General features: G+C 40.4%; 1 protein-coding gene across 1 annotated transcript in view; it reads left to right on the forward strand.

Annotated features, from left to right (window-relative positions):
* Positions 1-17136, forward strand: part of LOC135484194 (disheveled-associated activator of morphogenesis 1-like) — a 31159-nt gene extending 14023 nt beyond the window's left edge. Inside the window, exons 4-19 of the mRNA XM_064765411.1 lie at positions 4448-4516; positions 6961-7049; positions 7490-7625; positions 7788-8200; positions 8471-8537; positions 8845-8962; positions 9201-9330; positions 9526-9775; positions 10070-10396; positions 10677-10967; positions 11119-11314; positions 11626-11840; positions 12053-12175; positions 12287-12418; positions 12651-12921; positions 13300-17136. Coding sequence (XP_064621481.1) covers positions 4448-4516; positions 6961-7049; positions 7490-7625; positions 7788-8200; positions 8471-8537; positions 8845-8962; positions 9201-9330; positions 9526-9775; positions 10070-10396; positions 10677-10967; positions 11119-11314; positions 11626-11840; positions 12053-12175; positions 12287-12418; positions 12651-12921; positions 13300-13469 — 2997 coding nt within the window. The 3' untranslated portion in view covers positions 13470-17136. The remainder of the gene's footprint in view (positions 1-4447; positions 4517-6960; positions 7050-7489; positions 7626-7787; positions 8201-8470; positions 8538-8844; positions 8963-9200; positions 9331-9525; positions 9776-10069; positions 10397-10676; positions 10968-11118; positions 11315-11625; positions 11841-12052; positions 12176-12286; positions 12419-12650; positions 12922-13299) is intronic.
* Positions 17137-17667: the final 531 nt, after the last annotated feature.

Consider the following 17667-nt stretch of genomic DNA (forward strand, 5'->3'; position numbering starts at 1 on the left):
ACTGATGTGTCTATGTTATACCACTTCGATTTGGTAGCTAGTTATTTTTCAGACGAGCCAGGGGGAGGAGTTACTCAACAGAAAAGGTCTTCTGCATCTGCCAGCTCAACGTGCTGGAGTTCACCAGGATTGAACATTGGCCTTGGTACACGGCCCCCTGCGTAGAATCATCATGATTGACTTAGCACTCATTGGAAGATGCAGGATTCAATTTGCCTCGAGGGTTAACTCATTTAGTTGCTTGAGAAATTGCCAGGTAATCTGCTCAACTTAAATTTCAACCCAGCTAGAGCATCATCTGTGGCTGGGTTTGCTGATTGTGGAAGTGTCCCAGGAGTCAGTATACACTGTCATACGACACCCCCTGGGTCTACTGGTATAGTATCGAATGGTAGATTTGTCTTGGAAGGAGACATTAGATTTTATAGTAATTATATTGTTTGATTGATGATGGCATTTTGCAGTTGATGAAGAAAGTAGTTGCCATTTACATTATGTTTCTAATAGCTGTGGTTGTGGGACTTAATGAAGGATTGCTTTGTAGTAATATATAGTAGTAAGATTCATAAATCAGAGTGTCATAAGTTTGACAGTTATCTTACTGACTATTGTTTCCGAGTGCCCTTGAGCAAGGTATTTGACCGCATCTCTTCTCTTTACCAAGGAAAATGAATATGTGAAGACTTCAATATTCAGAAGAAACTTTAAAAACTTGCCAACTCACAAGTAGGCAGCATGAAATATCATATCAGTTTTCATCAGGAATTAGCAAATGAGTCATCAAGTGCTATACTTGTGAAAGTAATAAATAGTGTTATTGATTTTATCTTTAAGAGTTCTGCCTCCATCATATCCAAGGCAATATATATTTCAATTGGAAAATGCAAGGTCGGTTGTCTGGAAGTATTGGAAATAGCTACAGACATCAACAGCATAATTTCGTGGCACCATGCTTGATGAAATCTTCAGATATCTAGGTTCCAGCTTCTCCAGGCCCAAAAATGAAGAAACAAGTCTGATGGTAGTGCTTTATGACTATTCAGTTTTCGAAAAAGTATGAAAACATTGCTCACCATGCTTTAAGGTAACAGTTGCAAAGTTTGTTTCAGTAGGATTCTTTGCCCCAAAGTGTGCTGGTCTGGTAGACTCAAGCTGTAAATGTAGGACATTTGGATAGGGTTGCAGCTTGTCAGGTTTCTTGAGATTAGAATTCACATCCAAGATTGCTGGACTAATCAATTTCTGATAAATTAATCATGACGGCTTTCAGGTCAGGCTGACTGCAGATATCATTGATCAAACCCCAATCCATGAATGTGTTTCTACTCAAATCAAGCTGACAGAAAAGCATTCTGCCTTGCTTTCTTAGACTTGTGAGTCAAGGGAGGAACCTAATTACCCCCTGCCAGTGCCACAGGTCTGCAGCAGCAGCATCAAGGGACCGTGACAAGCATGAACTGATGAGGTGAAGCTAACCCAAATCACTAGCCAATCTCATAGCATCATGACTCACAAACGATATGGCAGTGACAAATTCTGTCTTAAAGCAACACATTCCGATAGTTGTTGGTTTGGATATCACTCAGTCGAGTTGACATACAATTTGTGTTTATTGGTGTACATTGATGTATTGCAGATTTGGTCAAATTGTGTTGAAATGAATTACAGTATCCAAAGAGTCGCCAGCCATTCTTTGCATCGGTGCACAAGATGCATCAAAATACATTGCTGGCTTCAATCTTGCAATGGAATCTCTTGGTGAATGCGCTATCGTCGTCGCATGTGTAATATTTCCTGCATAATTACATGCACTATTACGCATGCATGCTTTACATCCCACATCCCAATGCTGTGATAACTTTGATTGATGCTGTGCGATAAAATCAAGTCATATTAGCCTGTTGCATGCATTCCTGTTGCATCCGGCTGAGTCATACTCAAACCTGTCGCATGTTGATGCTTCAAAGTGTAGTCAGGGAATCAGAAAAGGGACTCCCCTTTATACAAGATGGAAATCCACAGATCAAACACTGGCATCTACATGAGCTTGTGACACATTTGGCTCTGTTATATAGATAGCAATGGAATCAAGGATCCGTTGTTGCTGGTGAAATACATCCCACCTGGAGGCATTTGACATCATTCAAAACTTGTTGGTCATTACCATCTTCCCAACTGCTTCACCAGACCAATCCAGCGAAAGGTGTATGAATTTGTATTGGATGAGTTGGCAGTGTAGAAATAGTTTCGTTCAAACTATTACTGTTAATTTGATTGTAGTTGATTTATCACCAGAGTCTCTCACTATTTCAAATGACATTCCATGAACCAAGATTAAGTTGGCGCTTTGCAGCGCTCTTCCACAGGTAGTGAGTCATCATCGTACAGACGCTAATTTATCAACTCGAGGGTCCATCTTTCATGCAAAACTAAATGGTTATATGAATATACCATAAAGATTTGATATCAGAATGGCTGTTTAGGATCTGTTTAAATGTATCCTCCACATTTATGAATGTGTCCTGAGATAGTGCAGGGTTCCCAGTCTTCATAAACAGGTCTCCTTGCTGTCCTTTCTGCAATGGAACACGGCACCAAATCGAATCATGTTAAGCTGAGACTTCCGTTGAAGCCAGACAAGTTTCTATGAATAAACCTGCTGCATACATTTCGGTTAATCTGGTTTGCAGACTTGTCCCTTGTTGACAGTGCTGCATCTTGAGTTTGGCGTCCCTTGTCTGGGCAGTGAATCTAGTATATCTTGCTCTGGAGTCATTGCCCCCTATTGATTAGGCTGGAAGGATGGTCAATACAGTTTTAGATTGTGTCGTTTGAGTGGCTGCATATTAAGTTTTGGTGTGACCTGACTTGCCATCAGCTGGTCAGAACATTTGCAAGCCTCCCTAACCCTTCATAGACAAGGCACTGATATTATCCATGCGTCATGACTATCTCCATCGTGACAACTAATCCTGTTTCAATTTTGTTATGGTTTCAAGAGCACCCTCACTGACTCTCAATGAATGGCCATTTTGTCATCAATTTGCCTATTCCACACACTTGGTAGCAAAAACTCTGGGCGTACTGTAAAAACTTGATGAGTCAGCAAGAAAAGGTGGCGTCCCAATGAATATAACCAAGAATGGGACATTGGGAAAACTGTTTTATGTTGCCGCATGCACTATCTCGCAATATGTCAACCTCTGCCAACAATATCCTAACAGTAACATGCACCGTTTTTAGCTCCTGCATCATTCTTATCACCTCAAATGTCATGATAAACACATGGGTTGCAAGCTGTGGTGATGAATGAATGCACTTTTTAATTAAAAAAAACCCAACTTGGTTCAGCTGTGTCTTGTTCTTTGTTGACTGATGGGCTGCCTGGTTCAATGATCACAAAGTATATCGTGATGAGTTGTGGCGTGACTAATTTTTAGGCTGAACCGATCAAAGTCAAATAGTCTTGATCATGTCATATCAATTCTTCTGCAGTTTGTTTCAATTTCTGCCCATGGACCTCACCCAAGTAAGTGTCATGGGCTAGTCAAACAGATACCCCCTCCCATGGATATGAGGATATTTAGTACTGCTTGCACCGGCTGAGACCCATACTGGTGGGCGCGAGAGGTGGAGGTAGAGGGGCATTGGATGAAAATTGATCGCTAGACTCTCGATTCAAACTTGGGGACTTTTGCACTTAAGAAGTGACTTTCAAATAAATTGAACTTTCAACTTATGAATAAACTTGCTTGGCCTGAGGTGACATCAAGGCGGCAGCTGTCGTGGGACACTGACAGTTTTGCATAAAGTGTCCTGATCGAGGACACTCATCATTTTAAATGGAGTATGATATGATTACAAGTTGATATGATCGGTAATGGAGCCGTCATTAGCCTCATCCTGGGAGCAAGATGTCTATTGTTTTATAAGATCAAACACTGATAACAGGTACTTTGTCATTTAGAATGAAATTAAGAGTCGTTTCGGAGTGAATTATTTGAATAATGGAGTCCTTTTGTTTTATGCATCAGAACACATGGCTGCGGAATCCAATGAAACAGATGTGATACATTTTGTAGTATTTTGGAATGGATGATTAAAAAGAATGTTGAAAATGCACTTGAAGTATGGAGGTGACAATTTGAGTGTCTCCTTTACTTTTGAAAGGAGTGGAACTCGGCTGATCGTTATATGAATGACACTTCAGTTGAGATAAGACAGCGAGTTTCCTACATTTACAACTCAAGGCTCCAAGATGGGTTTGGGGAAAAGTGTCAGGATTAGGAAGACTAAAACCCCGTCAAACCAACCACAGTGCTGCCACCATTGATTAATTTGTTACTTTTCAGGGCATGAATAAGACCAACTCTTGTTACTGGTTAACTTGCATATTTGATATTTTTGTGCTGAAGTCCTAAATTTTGATTTCTTTCTATCATTCCAGGAACAAGAAGATCCGAGTTCAGCCAGTTGGCCTGACTACTACATTGAAAGGGTCAAGGCAATGTCAAATGTAAGTATGGTATGAGACAAGTTTAAAATACAATCCTTACTTCAAGAACCCATCGCCATCTGTGATGCCCTGTGACCCGTACTTCTGTAGTTCGACCCAAGGCTTCCTGCTCCAGCTCCTTTCGGCATCTAGTACCCTTATTGAACATGACAGGGAGCATCCTATAAGAGACCCTTCAGAAGTGGATCAATGCAGGGAATGTGTCATCAATGTAAAACAATATCGGAAGACACAATACCCACTGCTCTATACCGAATATCCAATGCTACAGACGGAAATCATTGGACAATGTTGGGTAATGTGACAGACACGTAACATCGCTGCAGATAACTGCTAGTGTCAACAAAAGATGAAATAAAGAATAGCTTTCCTAATTATACAATGTGATGGGAGTTTTGTTCGATTGAATATGACTGTCCATGATGATTAACACAGCTGCATATGATTTTGAGAACAATGAGACTTCATGGACTGAGGACCAGGATAGTCTGTCTTTGGAAGAAAGTGTGGTTTAGATGTTGGAAATTATTCGACATCGAATCATTTTGAAAGCTTGTGGGGCTGTGGAGGTGCATGGGACCGAAATGAACCAGGCAAGATTCATGATGGCAAAATCATTTTCTGACTCTGTGTCTCTGTCAGCTCATCCTCCGGTTCTGGTCCCGTAAGTCTCGAATTCATTGTTGTTTGAGGCAAGCGTGGCCTCACAACATAGACATGCTGACCTAGAAGTGGCGATAAATTCTTAAAACAGTACAAGATATACAGCCAGTGACCGCCAGTCTGAAGGCCTGTCACATCAGATCCCGAGGAACCAATTGGCCAAACCAAAATCATCAAATAGATTTGTGCCACGTAATCAATATGCCCAGGGTTCACCCTTGAGAGATCGGCAATGATATTGGCTGAATTCAGTAAACAACCTCCACGCTACAGTCATTTTCATGCACGGCAAACTCAGCGTTGGAAAATTGTAAGCAATTGAGCGTAAGAGCGTCTCGATAGACAACCACTGCCTCATCAGAAGATGTCATAGCTTAACGCGAGGATAAATCCATCTACAAAGTGTCTATAGCTGAACTCAGGGGAAGACTCCCAGTACAAAGAGCGTGTGCATCGAAGATTGATGTTGCTGCTCAGCAGTTGGTGGTGTTGGACCTTCTTCTGCATTTGGCATTTTTGAGATGCACACTTGATTGTCAATCCATTTTAGGTAATGAAGTACCCGCATAACGTTTCATTTGCATTGGTGCATCTCATTCCGTGTAAATTTGATTGGCTGAAGACATTTGATAGGTTTGCCAGCATTGGCGGCTGATAAAATGTCTGGCATTGTCAGCATAGCACCATCTCTTCACACGGCTTGCCGATCGAAGCCTTGCCGTGATCCAAATACAGATTTCAGCCCTCGATCGATAATGTCTGGGGTTTTTCCTTCCAAGCTTGTGGTTGATGACAATTACTCAGGAACCGAGAAGCACCAAACAAGCTCAGTGATGCAGATATCCATGGTAATTGCAAAGTGCCTCCACAACCTCGCATTCTATTCAACGTGAACATTTTGCCCACGAGACAAATATGCTTGCAATAGCTGCACCGCATAATCTCCTAAAGGTTGACACGTGTTTGCCCTATACATCATTTCATGATCTCTCCATATCTCGTAAACAGATTTCAGCCCTCAATCGATAATGTCTAGGGTTTATCCTTGGGAGCCTGTCTCTGATGACAATTACTCAGGAATCAAAGCATGCTGAATATAGATTTACATCAATGATGAAGATGGATGGATTCAATATTGAGGCAGCAGGTGAAAGTTTTCACTGATAAGTTTTGAGGCAGAAGGGGTGGGGCAGGATTTATTATCTTTGATACAGTATGAAAAGTAGGGTGGCAAATATGGCTGACTATGCTCAAGCATTTTTGATTGCTCTTTGATGAAGCCATAGATTAACATTCTGAGAATTGGACCTTCATACTGTCCCTCTCCTATTAAGAAACGGGACCTTTTGGAGATGGACAGAAGAGCTAATGGTTCTGTTAAGAAAATGTGGTATGTCTTGGAAAACAAAGCACTGTTTTTCTGTTACACTCCGTGCTTCTTTGTAAAAACACTGTCTGCTTTCCATCTGCAAGAAGCTGCACTTCCTACAGCCTCTTTCAACTCGCTTGTAAAATTACTTGAGGCAAATGAAATGGAAAGAAACTAACATGTTTTTTCTGTATCTTGAATATTTTGAGATGCTCATCTTTCTGTAATTCAATTGCAGTCCGGAGGTTATCTCACTTGGTGAAACTGCAGAATACTCACCTTTCAATCGTTTGCAGTACTGGCTAGGTTTCAATTTAGATTTCAGGTGTAGCATCACAAAATGAACAGTTTTTTCTCTCACTTTTTTCGCTTTTTTTTCCTTCTGATATTTTGATATACTGTATCTTTGCAGATATTCTTTTCATATGATGAAGAAGAGATTAGAAACAGATTTAAGTTTATGGAAGGATTGAAGACTGCCCTCCGCACACAACCAATGAGGTCAGTATGAAATGCACCACTTTTGAGCTCAGCGAGCCTAGCAGTAGAGTGGCTGAACTCAGCTGGGATAAGGGGCATCCCACAGTTGAAAACGGTGCCTTTCCCGGAAAGCTGTGATGTGTGCCCACTAAACCTCTAGGTGCACTGATGTGGAAAGCATCTTCATGAAAGGTTGGAGGCACATACGGGTAACCTGCCTATGACATGTATGAGACTATCAAATCGGCCTCTCAATAGACGACTCCAAAATAAGGTACTGTTTGGTACGTCACACTTACGTCACTTACCAACGTGGGGTACTTTATCGCTGGCGCAACATACAGTAGTGAGGTGTGATTGGATGCTGGAATGACAACACGCCACAGCCTCCCCAAATCTCCAAGACCAACTGTTTTATTACGACGACACGATGTATTGACATACTTTGCTTGATGTTTCAGGTTTGTTACACGGTTTATGGACTTGGAGGGTGTACAGTGCATCTTGGACTTCCTGAAAAATATGGACAATGATACGAGTGCGGGTCCCATCCATACTGAAGCCATAGGATGTATCAAGGCATTGATGAACAACTCGGTAGGCAAACCTGTTTGACTTGTCACATTGTGAATGGGTGAGGAGCCAAGATTTAGATTCAAAATGGAAATAATAAAGATTAAGACTGAAATAAATACTTCCTTGTGATAAACTTATAGAAATATCTTCTGATTTTACCAAAGTTCTTCCTCTGCTTTTCAGCATGGTCGAGCCCACGTTCTTGCCCACCCTACCGGCATAAACATCATAGCGCAGAGCCTCGCCTCAGAGAATGTCCGAACACGGATAGCCGTACTGGAAATCCTTGGTGCCTCATGTCTCGTGCCTGGCGGCCATCGAAAAGTTCTCGAAGCGATGGTCCATTATCAGAAATACGCAGCAGAGCGCACAAGATTCCAAGGCCTAATCTACGACCTAGATCGAACACTGCCAGATTACCAGGATGAAATCAGTCTTAAAACAACAATCATGTCTTTCATTAACGCTGCACTGAAATACGGGCCAGGACAGGATCACCTTGAGTTTCGAATGCACCTGCGTTATGAGTTCTTAATGCTCGGCATCATGCCGATACTTGATAAACTGCGAGAGCACAACAATGACACTTTAGGCAGGTCAGTTGGTTTGGTTTGAATCATATTCAAAGAATAATCATTTGTAAAAGAAAAACAGAAGTTGTTGAATACTCAGTCAACAGGGTTCCGAAAGGTAGAAAGCAGTGGTTGTTGCTAACTTAAACCTTGTGTGGACTGGAGTTCTTCCAGATAAGCAGTGGCTGAAAAACTTGCCAATTCTTAGGAGTGATCATCGAAAATATTTTTGTCTTGTCAGATTTTAGATAGAGAGGACAAAACAATTTCAATTTGCAATAATTTCTTTTCCAGACATATAGATTTCTTTGAAATGGTGAGAAATGAAGATGAAAAAGAACTAGCCAAAAGATTTGACATGGTAAGCTGTGGATGAAGCATTGATATGTACATGTGAGCAGGCCTGTGAAATCGGCTCTGTGCAGCATCTTAAAATGTCTTTTAAAATCCTATTGCATGGACCTGCCTTATATCTCAAAAACAGGAATCAGAATCAGAAACCCACTGCATCTGAACACAGTCAGTTTCACCAATGGGTGTACAGAACTTTCTTTGACAGGCCTGCCTCAGGAATGATACGAAGAATAACTTTTTGTCTTCTTTGGAAATAGCAAACAAACTTATCCTTTTGTCAGTGTTTTACAGTGGTAATCCTTTCTCTCTTGCAGAATCACATTGATTCAAAGAGTGCCACTTCCATGCTAGATCTGCTCAAGAAGAGGCTAGGACACACGTTAGCATATCCCCACATGCTGTCGATTTTGTTTCACTTATTACAACTACCATGTGAGTATAGAAGATTGTTTTTCCACCCTCTACATCCGTCCATACTCTCCAGCAACTGATGTTGAGTAACAGTTTGGAATGCAGTGCAGGTAAATGTATGGCACAGTGCACAGCATTGTGTCGCAAAAGACATGGTTTAATGCCGTATGGACATGATAATGATTGAAATGTCTTATTGTGAAGGGGTAATGGACACAAAGATAAAACTTATTTAGTTAATCTTTCTCCCTAATTTCAGCGAATGGGGTAACTCCTCAATATTGGCAGCTAATTGATCGGATAGTACAGCAGATCTCGTTACAACAGAAAGATGGGTCAAATCCTGATCAAGCACCCTTAGAAATCAACTGTAATAAAATTGTTAAACAGTAAGTTCAAGGAATTTTGTAATTGGAAGACGTGCATCAAAATTGGCAAGGTTCTTTATGATGGCACCCAAGTTACTGTAGTGGAATCTGCAATATGTGACTGTTGCCACATTGGCATCATGATAAGCTCAACAACTTTTGAATTCCAGCCAATCGAAAAATATCGTTGTCTTATTTGGTTGTTTGTTATTTCAGACTCGCCAGTGAGAATGAAATCAAGGCAGTTCAACAGAAGATGCGTGAAATCCAGAAAGAAAACGATGAAATCGCAGCCAAACTTGCCAAAAAGGAGAACGAATGTGAGATCAAAAATGAGGAGAAGGAAGAACTCATGGAAATGGTCAATAAACTCAAGTCAAAATATGAGCAAGAGTTGTGCAATCATTCCGAGACAAAGCGACAGTTGGCCGAGATGTCACAGCGGCTTAATGAGCTTACGAACAGGGTAGGTCTCTTTGCTGATTATTGGCGTCCTTGATGGTATGATGACCTGCTTTGTGTGAGGGACTTTCTGGTAAAGAAGATATCAAATAAGACCCAATGCTACTGAGTACCCTATTCTATTTCACGACCGACTAGGTACCCTTTTCTGCCTGGACTACCACTCATGAATGGTAGGAGTTTTGTCTTGAACACAAGTATAACACCAAGGGAGGTGATTTCGTTGTCTTCATTTATCAGTTTGGCAACATGACGCATGCCTTAGTAATATTAAAGTCATAATAATTTCTGTTTATAGTTGGAAGCTGAACAAGTTGAACGGCAAAAGTTTGAACATCTCGTTAAAACGGGCAGTCTACCAGATGATGCTAAAGTGGATATCAAGGCCGCAGCATCAGCCTTTAGGTCAAAGTCTGCTGCTGTCAAACCAACCCCAGCTGCCATTTCTGCCCCCAGACCACCACCACCACCGCCTGCGCCAAATGCGCCAAATGCACCACCTCCACCTGGTGCACCACCACCGCCAGGAAGTCGGGGCATGATGCCTGGTGTTGCCAAGAAAAGGAAAGACATCCCTAACTCGGCCGTACCCCTCAAGTCCTTCAACTGGACTAAACTACCTGATGTGAGTATCTCTGATAGTTTTGCTACGGCGTATCCGGCTCTCAGGAAGAGCGATTTCCGTAATGCTGTCTCTTGTGTATGTTTTTCTAGGTCACCTGGTCTGTAGTGCATTACAGGTGTGGTAAAGTTAGTTGAAATAGAATGGACTGTGGACAATATGCCCCTTTCATACTGTGCTTGTCAGAACCCTAGTTCAGATTTCAAAGCGGTTTGGGGTTCTTTCACTAGTTCTTCTCATCAAATTAACATTCATCATGCATTGTTTGACTATATACTTCCAGATCAAAGTTACTGGTACTATATGGACAGACCTCAACGACGCACGCATGTACAAAATCCTTGACCTTGATGATTTCGAGAAGAATTTTTCGGCATACCAGCGCCACAGTTCAGAAGATGACGTGGACGCCAAGTGCAAACCCAAGAGCAAGGAATTGTCGGTCATCGACGGCAGACGTGCACAGAACTGTACGATCTTGCTCTCCAAGTTGAAGATGTCGAATGATGAGATCGCAAAGGCTGTCATGTCCATGGATAGTCAGGAGGAGCTACCCAAGGATATGTGTGAACAGGTGAGTGTGATCGTGGGCAAGACGCTTGGTTAGTAGTATGGGACGAGATGATTGCCTATATAAGCCAGGACATGTCTGTCATACACTGTAATAATTACACGTATGTGTGAGAATTTGAATCTGAAGATTTGTGGGATTTGTTTCTTTGCAGCTCCTGAAGTTCGTGCCTACACCAGAAGAGCGATCAATGTTAGTTGAACACGAACATGAGATTGACGAGATGGCTAAGGCAGATCGGTTCCTATTTGAAATGAGCAGAATTGAACACTATGAACAGAGATTAAAGGCATTGTACTACAAGAAGAAGTTCTCTGAGAGGATGAGCGAATGCAAACCAAAGGTGGATGGTAAGTCTATTGGTTGATCCTGTTTTGTGCATCTGCTAATTGGGTTTTTTGGCATTGAATCTCTGTGTATGCCTAGGAAGTTCAAGGGCATAAACAATTTGAGGTGTCCTATTGAACCCACAATGTTTATATCATTAGTTAGACACCCACTAATAAGACCATGCAGCCTTTCAGTTTAAGGGTTCCAAAAAGTGCAGTCCGCAAAATAAGAAGTCTGAAATCACAATTTCAAAGTAAAGTTACATTTCTGAGTCTGTTTGATACATTGTGCATGATAGCTGTTGTTGACTTCTCTAATGTTTGTCTTGCAGCTGTTCTGAAGGGTTCAACAGAAGTTGTAAGGAGCCGGAAGTTGAAGAAACTTCTTGAGATCGTATTGGCGTATGGTAACTACATGAATCGTGGCCAGCGGGGTAACGCCAGTGGTTTCCGGTTGAACAGTTTGAACAAAATCGTCGACACCAAATCATGTCAAGATAGAAAGATAACATTCCTTCACTATCTGTGTGAAGTGTTAAAGAAAAAGGTAAGAATCGTTTACCATTTCTGTAACTTACCACTTGGTTTTTAGTTGAATTATGGGACCTAATAGAAGAACAAAGGAGTTGTATCTGAATAAGCTGTTCAAAGTCTGTGAGATCTTGGATAAAAGATTGGGGTGTATTTCCTACTGTCAATATTGTAAAATAATTCAGTCTGTTACGGCCTCTGTAACATATTTGCCACTTTCAATTACAGTTTCCTGATGTAACCAAAATAGAAGATGACATTCCAAGCATCAGAGAGGCGGCCAAAGTTAGTCTGGCAGATCTGGATGTTGAAATAACTGTGTTAAGAAATGGACTCAAAGAAATTGAAGCTGTAAGTCATACCAATAGACTGATTTTCACTGTCCATCTCTATTTCTTGTTCATCTGCATAAATGATCTCTGTGACTTATTCATCACTATTTCTTACTCATTTCTATTTCAGGAGCTTGCATTCCATAGTACCAAACCGTTTGATAGGCGGGACAAGTTTGTGTCGGTGATGAAGAACTTCAATACTGTAGCCTCAATCAACTTATCTGAGCTGGAAGAGGTCACAGCAGAAATGAAATCAAGGGTAAGAGAATTTTAAAAAAAACCTAACTGTGCATGTTAGTCACCCAATTTGACCCCCTAGCTTCTGCCAATTGTACCCCCTTTTAAAATTATCCATAGGCTATTTACTTGACTGGCAACATTTCTCAAATACAAGATAGAAGTATCTTTTTCCACTCTCATATTCCTCTTTAAGCAAATTGCACTCAGTTGAAACTGCATGTCTTCACCCAACTCTCCCTTCTATTTTACAGTTTGAGAAAGCTCTGAAACTTTTCGGTGAGGAGTCGGGCAAGATGCAACCTGATGAGTTCTTTGGGACATTTGAGCAGTTCCTCACATCGTATGACGATGCGAAGAGGGAGAATGAACGGTTCAGGAGAGCCAGGGAGGAGGAAGAGAAGAGGTTGAAGATTGAGCAACAGATGAAGTCGGAGCGTGCTAGGAGGACGCTCGAAAAGCAGCGGTCGTTAGGTGGCAATGGCAAGGGGTCGAGCAATGGCTACCAGAACGGTCACGATGCTGGTAGGTACCGATGAAAATACTGTTGCCATGGTATATTCAGTTGATTTGTTAAAACTTTAGTACTAAACTACCAAGCCCTGAGGTTTAGAGACAAGGATCATCTGAGACGGGACTGTCCGGAGGAAGGAGTTAAAATCATGTGTTGAGTTTAAAAGAGTTTCGTTCAAAACAAAGCGCTTTGGCAGAGTGCGAGAGCGGCCGACTTCTCATCAGGAAGTTGTGGATTTTAAGCTTGGCCACTTGGCATTTTCAACTGGCCTGAAATTATTGAATTAATAAATGCCTTGGTTTGTTCAGTAAGCTTTCTGGATTAGGATGGGGAATGAATGTAAATTGCTTTGAGACAGTGTCTTACTTTGTTATTTCATTGTATTTCAGGTGAATTTGACTCGTTAGTTACGGCACTCCGTTCGGGTGATGTTTTCGGCGAGGATATGGCTAAAATGAAGCGCAATCGGCGGAGAGGTAGTGCACAGACGACCATGGAACGAGAAAGAGTTGGCAACATCAAGGCTCTGCGGAAACATTCAGAACAGTTAGGCTGTTAGAGACATTTTGTATAAAGAGGAATTACTGAGGTTAATTCAAGTGTTTTTATCTAGCGCTGTGTAATTTTGTGTACAGTGTTGGTCTACAAAATGATGTAAATCAGATGCATGTATCAACTGTTTTGTTAGGGGTACAGTTTTGAGATTGTTCTACAGTTAGGACGATCAAAGGTCAATACGGTTGAGAGCTGGGCTCTGTCTGGGATGTTGCTTAAGGTCATATGTGATCAACAAGCCACTCCTTTAGGAGTTGGAGTAGGCTTATCTCCTGGACTAGTACCTCAGTCCAATATCAACAAGCCGTTCAGAACTTAAGGATTGAGAGCTGAGCTCATAGTCTGCTGGCCTACACATTGTGGCATAAAATGCAAGAGAGCCATAACCTTTGTGACGTCTGGTGGTGTTGCAAGTGGCCTGGCTCTGTTTAGCCTTAGATTGACCCTCAGTGGTGTGAAATTGTTGAAATTCTCTTTAGAGATTAACAAGTTATGCTAACATTGCCAAAGGTCTTAAACCCAACTCTGGTCTTGCAAACAAAATAACAGTCTGACTCTAACATGACAATGTTAATGAGTGATGCTTGGCCTGCGAAGTATATTTTGCACTGTTCATTTTGTCACAAAACATTAAGCTTAAAGGTGCTGTGTGATTACTTTGAAAGGTCACATTATGTTTAGCACTGCCAACATATTGATGAATAACAATTAAAAGAAATTTTGAGATTATGTAAAAACGAAGACTCTCTGTTCTTTCCAATGATTGCACCCCACTAAATATTCTCATTGTACATACTATTTTCCATTGGCTGTTCTGATAAGAGTCGGCACCCCTAGGAGAATGAATCTCAGATGTTTGTGTTCCTTTTTGGAGACATGCTGTAGAAGTGAATTATTTACTGTAAATAGTTATATTTATTATTTGTAAATTATTCTTGATCTTGAAAAAGACTGGAGATGATTTTGTCGCTTGGAAAGATTTGTTCCCACATAGGACACTTATTTGTGTTTTCAAAAAAGGATTTGCTGGCCTGTCTGTCGTGAATCATGTCCAGTCATTTTAGGGTCAAATGGTTATTTTCTATGGTATCGTACTTGTAATTTATTCTCTAGTCGTGTTGTGAGACAGCTGTCCCATTCCATATATATACTACGTGTCCCGAAAAAAAATCCACTTGAAATTCAACAAAACTTGTTTGAACTATTTCATTTCACTGATAATGCATTTATCATGATTAATTAAGAGAAGTCATGCATTGCTTTAACACTGCAAGTTTCTCTTGAAAAAGTAATCTTATTGGGTAGGGAGGGACCAATCAAATTGAAAATGTGATATTTTTTTGGGACATTCTGTAGACATATTGTACAGATCTCACTGTTGTACCGGTGTTCTATACACTCTTATGAATCTTTTTATTCATACTATACATCAGAATAAGCATTTATAGCACGTTCTGTGCCACTATTTTTTTTCTAGTTCTGTTTAGTGCTACTTACTCACTGTGTAAGTGTTTGTACAACTACAATCATTATACCTACTATGCTTTATTTTCTGGCTGAAAAAAATGACAAGAACACTGTATACTGTGAAATTTCGCAAACTAGTCTTATAAAGCGGTCAATTGGAAAAAGAGCAATTTGGAATGAAAATCTTAATGATGTTCCAAACTTTGAATCCTGGCACAGGGCAAAGTGGTATCCCATTGGCTTTAACAGATACATATCTTGCTTTTCTAGTCAATTTTTTGGTAAGATGATGTTTTTATACTCAATAGTTGAGTTGAGTGCTTGTGCCTATTAGGCTGTGTATCCATAGACTGTTTGTTTGTGCAGTTTTTCCCTGTTATGTATTTGCTTATGAACCTACAACGCACCACACCGACAATGAACCTTAGTTTGTCCTATTGAGTAACGCGATAGGGGGTGGGATCTTTCTTCTTGTGCATGCTACATGTGCCGTTTTGACTGGGAATGTATAGAATGTACTCGCTTATTCTTTGGCTAGGTCATGAGGTCCACGAGAGAACAGTCTATGGTTAGGCAGCCTTGGAGTCCGCTACTAGGTCAGTTATAGGAATTAAAGTAGACAACTTGGTTCAGCTTCAAGACATAGCCTTAAATCAGTTTTTCGCCTCAAATTATGTCTGAGGATAAAAGGGTTATAAAGGGAACCTTCCCTTGCATGTATGGCTGTTTTTGCAAATTTTAATCATGATTATTAATCAATTATAAACATTGTGCTGTGACCTGTGCCGTGTTAGGCGCCAACAGATGTGTCTTGTGCCTAGTCTGTCACAGTTCGTATTAACACTGCTTTCAGTCGTGAATTTGTGAGGCTTGGATGAAGAATATTTACAACATTTTGAATAATATATATCAACTCAATGTATGAATATATTTGTAAGAAAACTCCCAAATTAGACTGGAAGTTGCAAGTTTTGATTCAGTATAGTCCCCTTTTAGTTTCAAGATGTCAAATTTAGTCTTTCTTTATCAGAAGTGGGTTATAATTCGATTCTCCTGTTCCTACTTTGTTCCTTGGTGGTTATACATTAGTGAGGAACTTAATCACCATTAGGTGGCAGTAGTTAGGAATTCATTACACAATAGATTGTAAGCCCATGTCAATTTGATGGGCTGGAGGTTCCGTATTTTATTGGACCCGTAACTACTGCTGCCACCTTTTAGCTATGATGTCTCTCATTATCACTCTGTTACAGCCAGCAGTAATTTACAGAGCCTTATTCCTTGAAGCAAGCACCAGATGGTTGGATTACATTCCAGGTATCCGAACAACACTTGATGTGAAGTGTATAAATGCCAACGTTTTCTGAATACTATATCTTATCATTGATCATATCCGTTATCTCAGCCAGTTCATGTATCACATGTATAATGAAGCCCCCTTTTTTACACCAATAGTCCATACATTTCTGTCTACATTAGGCACTATCATAGAATCTCAAATTCTTTACTTGGGTGGTCAGTATCTGGTGAAGGCATTTCATTATTTTGTACGATTTTCTGTGTATTTATCTCTACTAATTTCCATATCATTGATTTTTTTTTAATCACACACCAGCTTTTTGTTAATTTCTATTTATTTTGTTATTATTTAAAACTCACTAGATTGTTATGGTAAACATCTTCTGCCAACCAGTGGTTGAAAAGTCATGCTGGGTTTGTCTGTTTTCATATTGAAACAAGGAGGCAAATGTTAAAAATGTCAGACTAAATGAGAATAACCAATAAAAAATGTATGGGTTTCTCCTCAAATATCTGATTTGGTAACTTGACCCTAGAAAGCATAAGAGTTTGGTTCAAAAATACAATAAATAAGTATTTTCCATTTGAGAAAAAAGTTTGAAATCAAAGTAATTTGATACTTTAGCCAACTAAACCAAGGCTGATTGAGCTATCAGCTTCAGATTTTCTTGGCTTATAAAGCTTTATCAGTTCGTCATGATAGCTTTGCTAATGCTAATCCAAAATTTCTGATTTGGCATTGATTGGAACCAAGCATCATATTCTGTTGTTATGATTTACGCATTGTGAATGTAAGGGTTAACTTTAATACTGCCGTTCAGTAGATCTGAATCCGATCGGTGTTAGGACTCCTAGTGAATATGAAATAGTATGTGTTGATTCAAGATATTATTGAGATTCCAGAATATCGGTCTCCTTTTTCTTGTTTGTAACTCTTCAAGGAAAATGCCCATTTGAAGGTTTATGCACTGATCTGAGGACAGTCTTCTCCAATTGCATCCTGCCTAAATAATAAGGATGTAAGTTTACAAACTGTGTTGTTAAAACTTCTGATGTTAAATCTAAAGGTCTGAAGATCAGTGACTGCACCTATATTTAATCAAAGGGTACAAGGAAGGCCTCCTATATGGAGAAACTGACAAGGTCAATAGTGGGGTACACCGAACTAGCTCCTGAGCCTACCCCTGGTGAAAGTCTCGTCCACCGTTTTTGATCCCATCAGACTGTCATTCATGTCGGAAGATGGCTTGTGGCTGTGCTGTACCTGTTTTGAGAACTAAAGGAAGTCATTATCTCTATCAGATTCCCTTAGTTTGATAGTGATATCCTTCCAAAGGCATTAAAACTGGTCAATTCCAGGACCCACAGTGTGAATTTGGCTTAGGCGACAGTGGCGCAGTCTCGCGGCGGAAAAAGGAACTGAAATCTTCGTCCAA

Source organism: Lineus longissimus, chromosome 3 (genome assembly GCF_910592395.1).
Source record: "Lineus longissimus chromosome 3, tnLinLong1.2, whole genome shotgun sequence".
NCBI classification, from domain to species: domain Eukaryota; kingdom Metazoa; phylum Nemertea; class Pilidiophora; order Heteronemertea; family Lineidae; genus Lineus; species Lineus longissimus.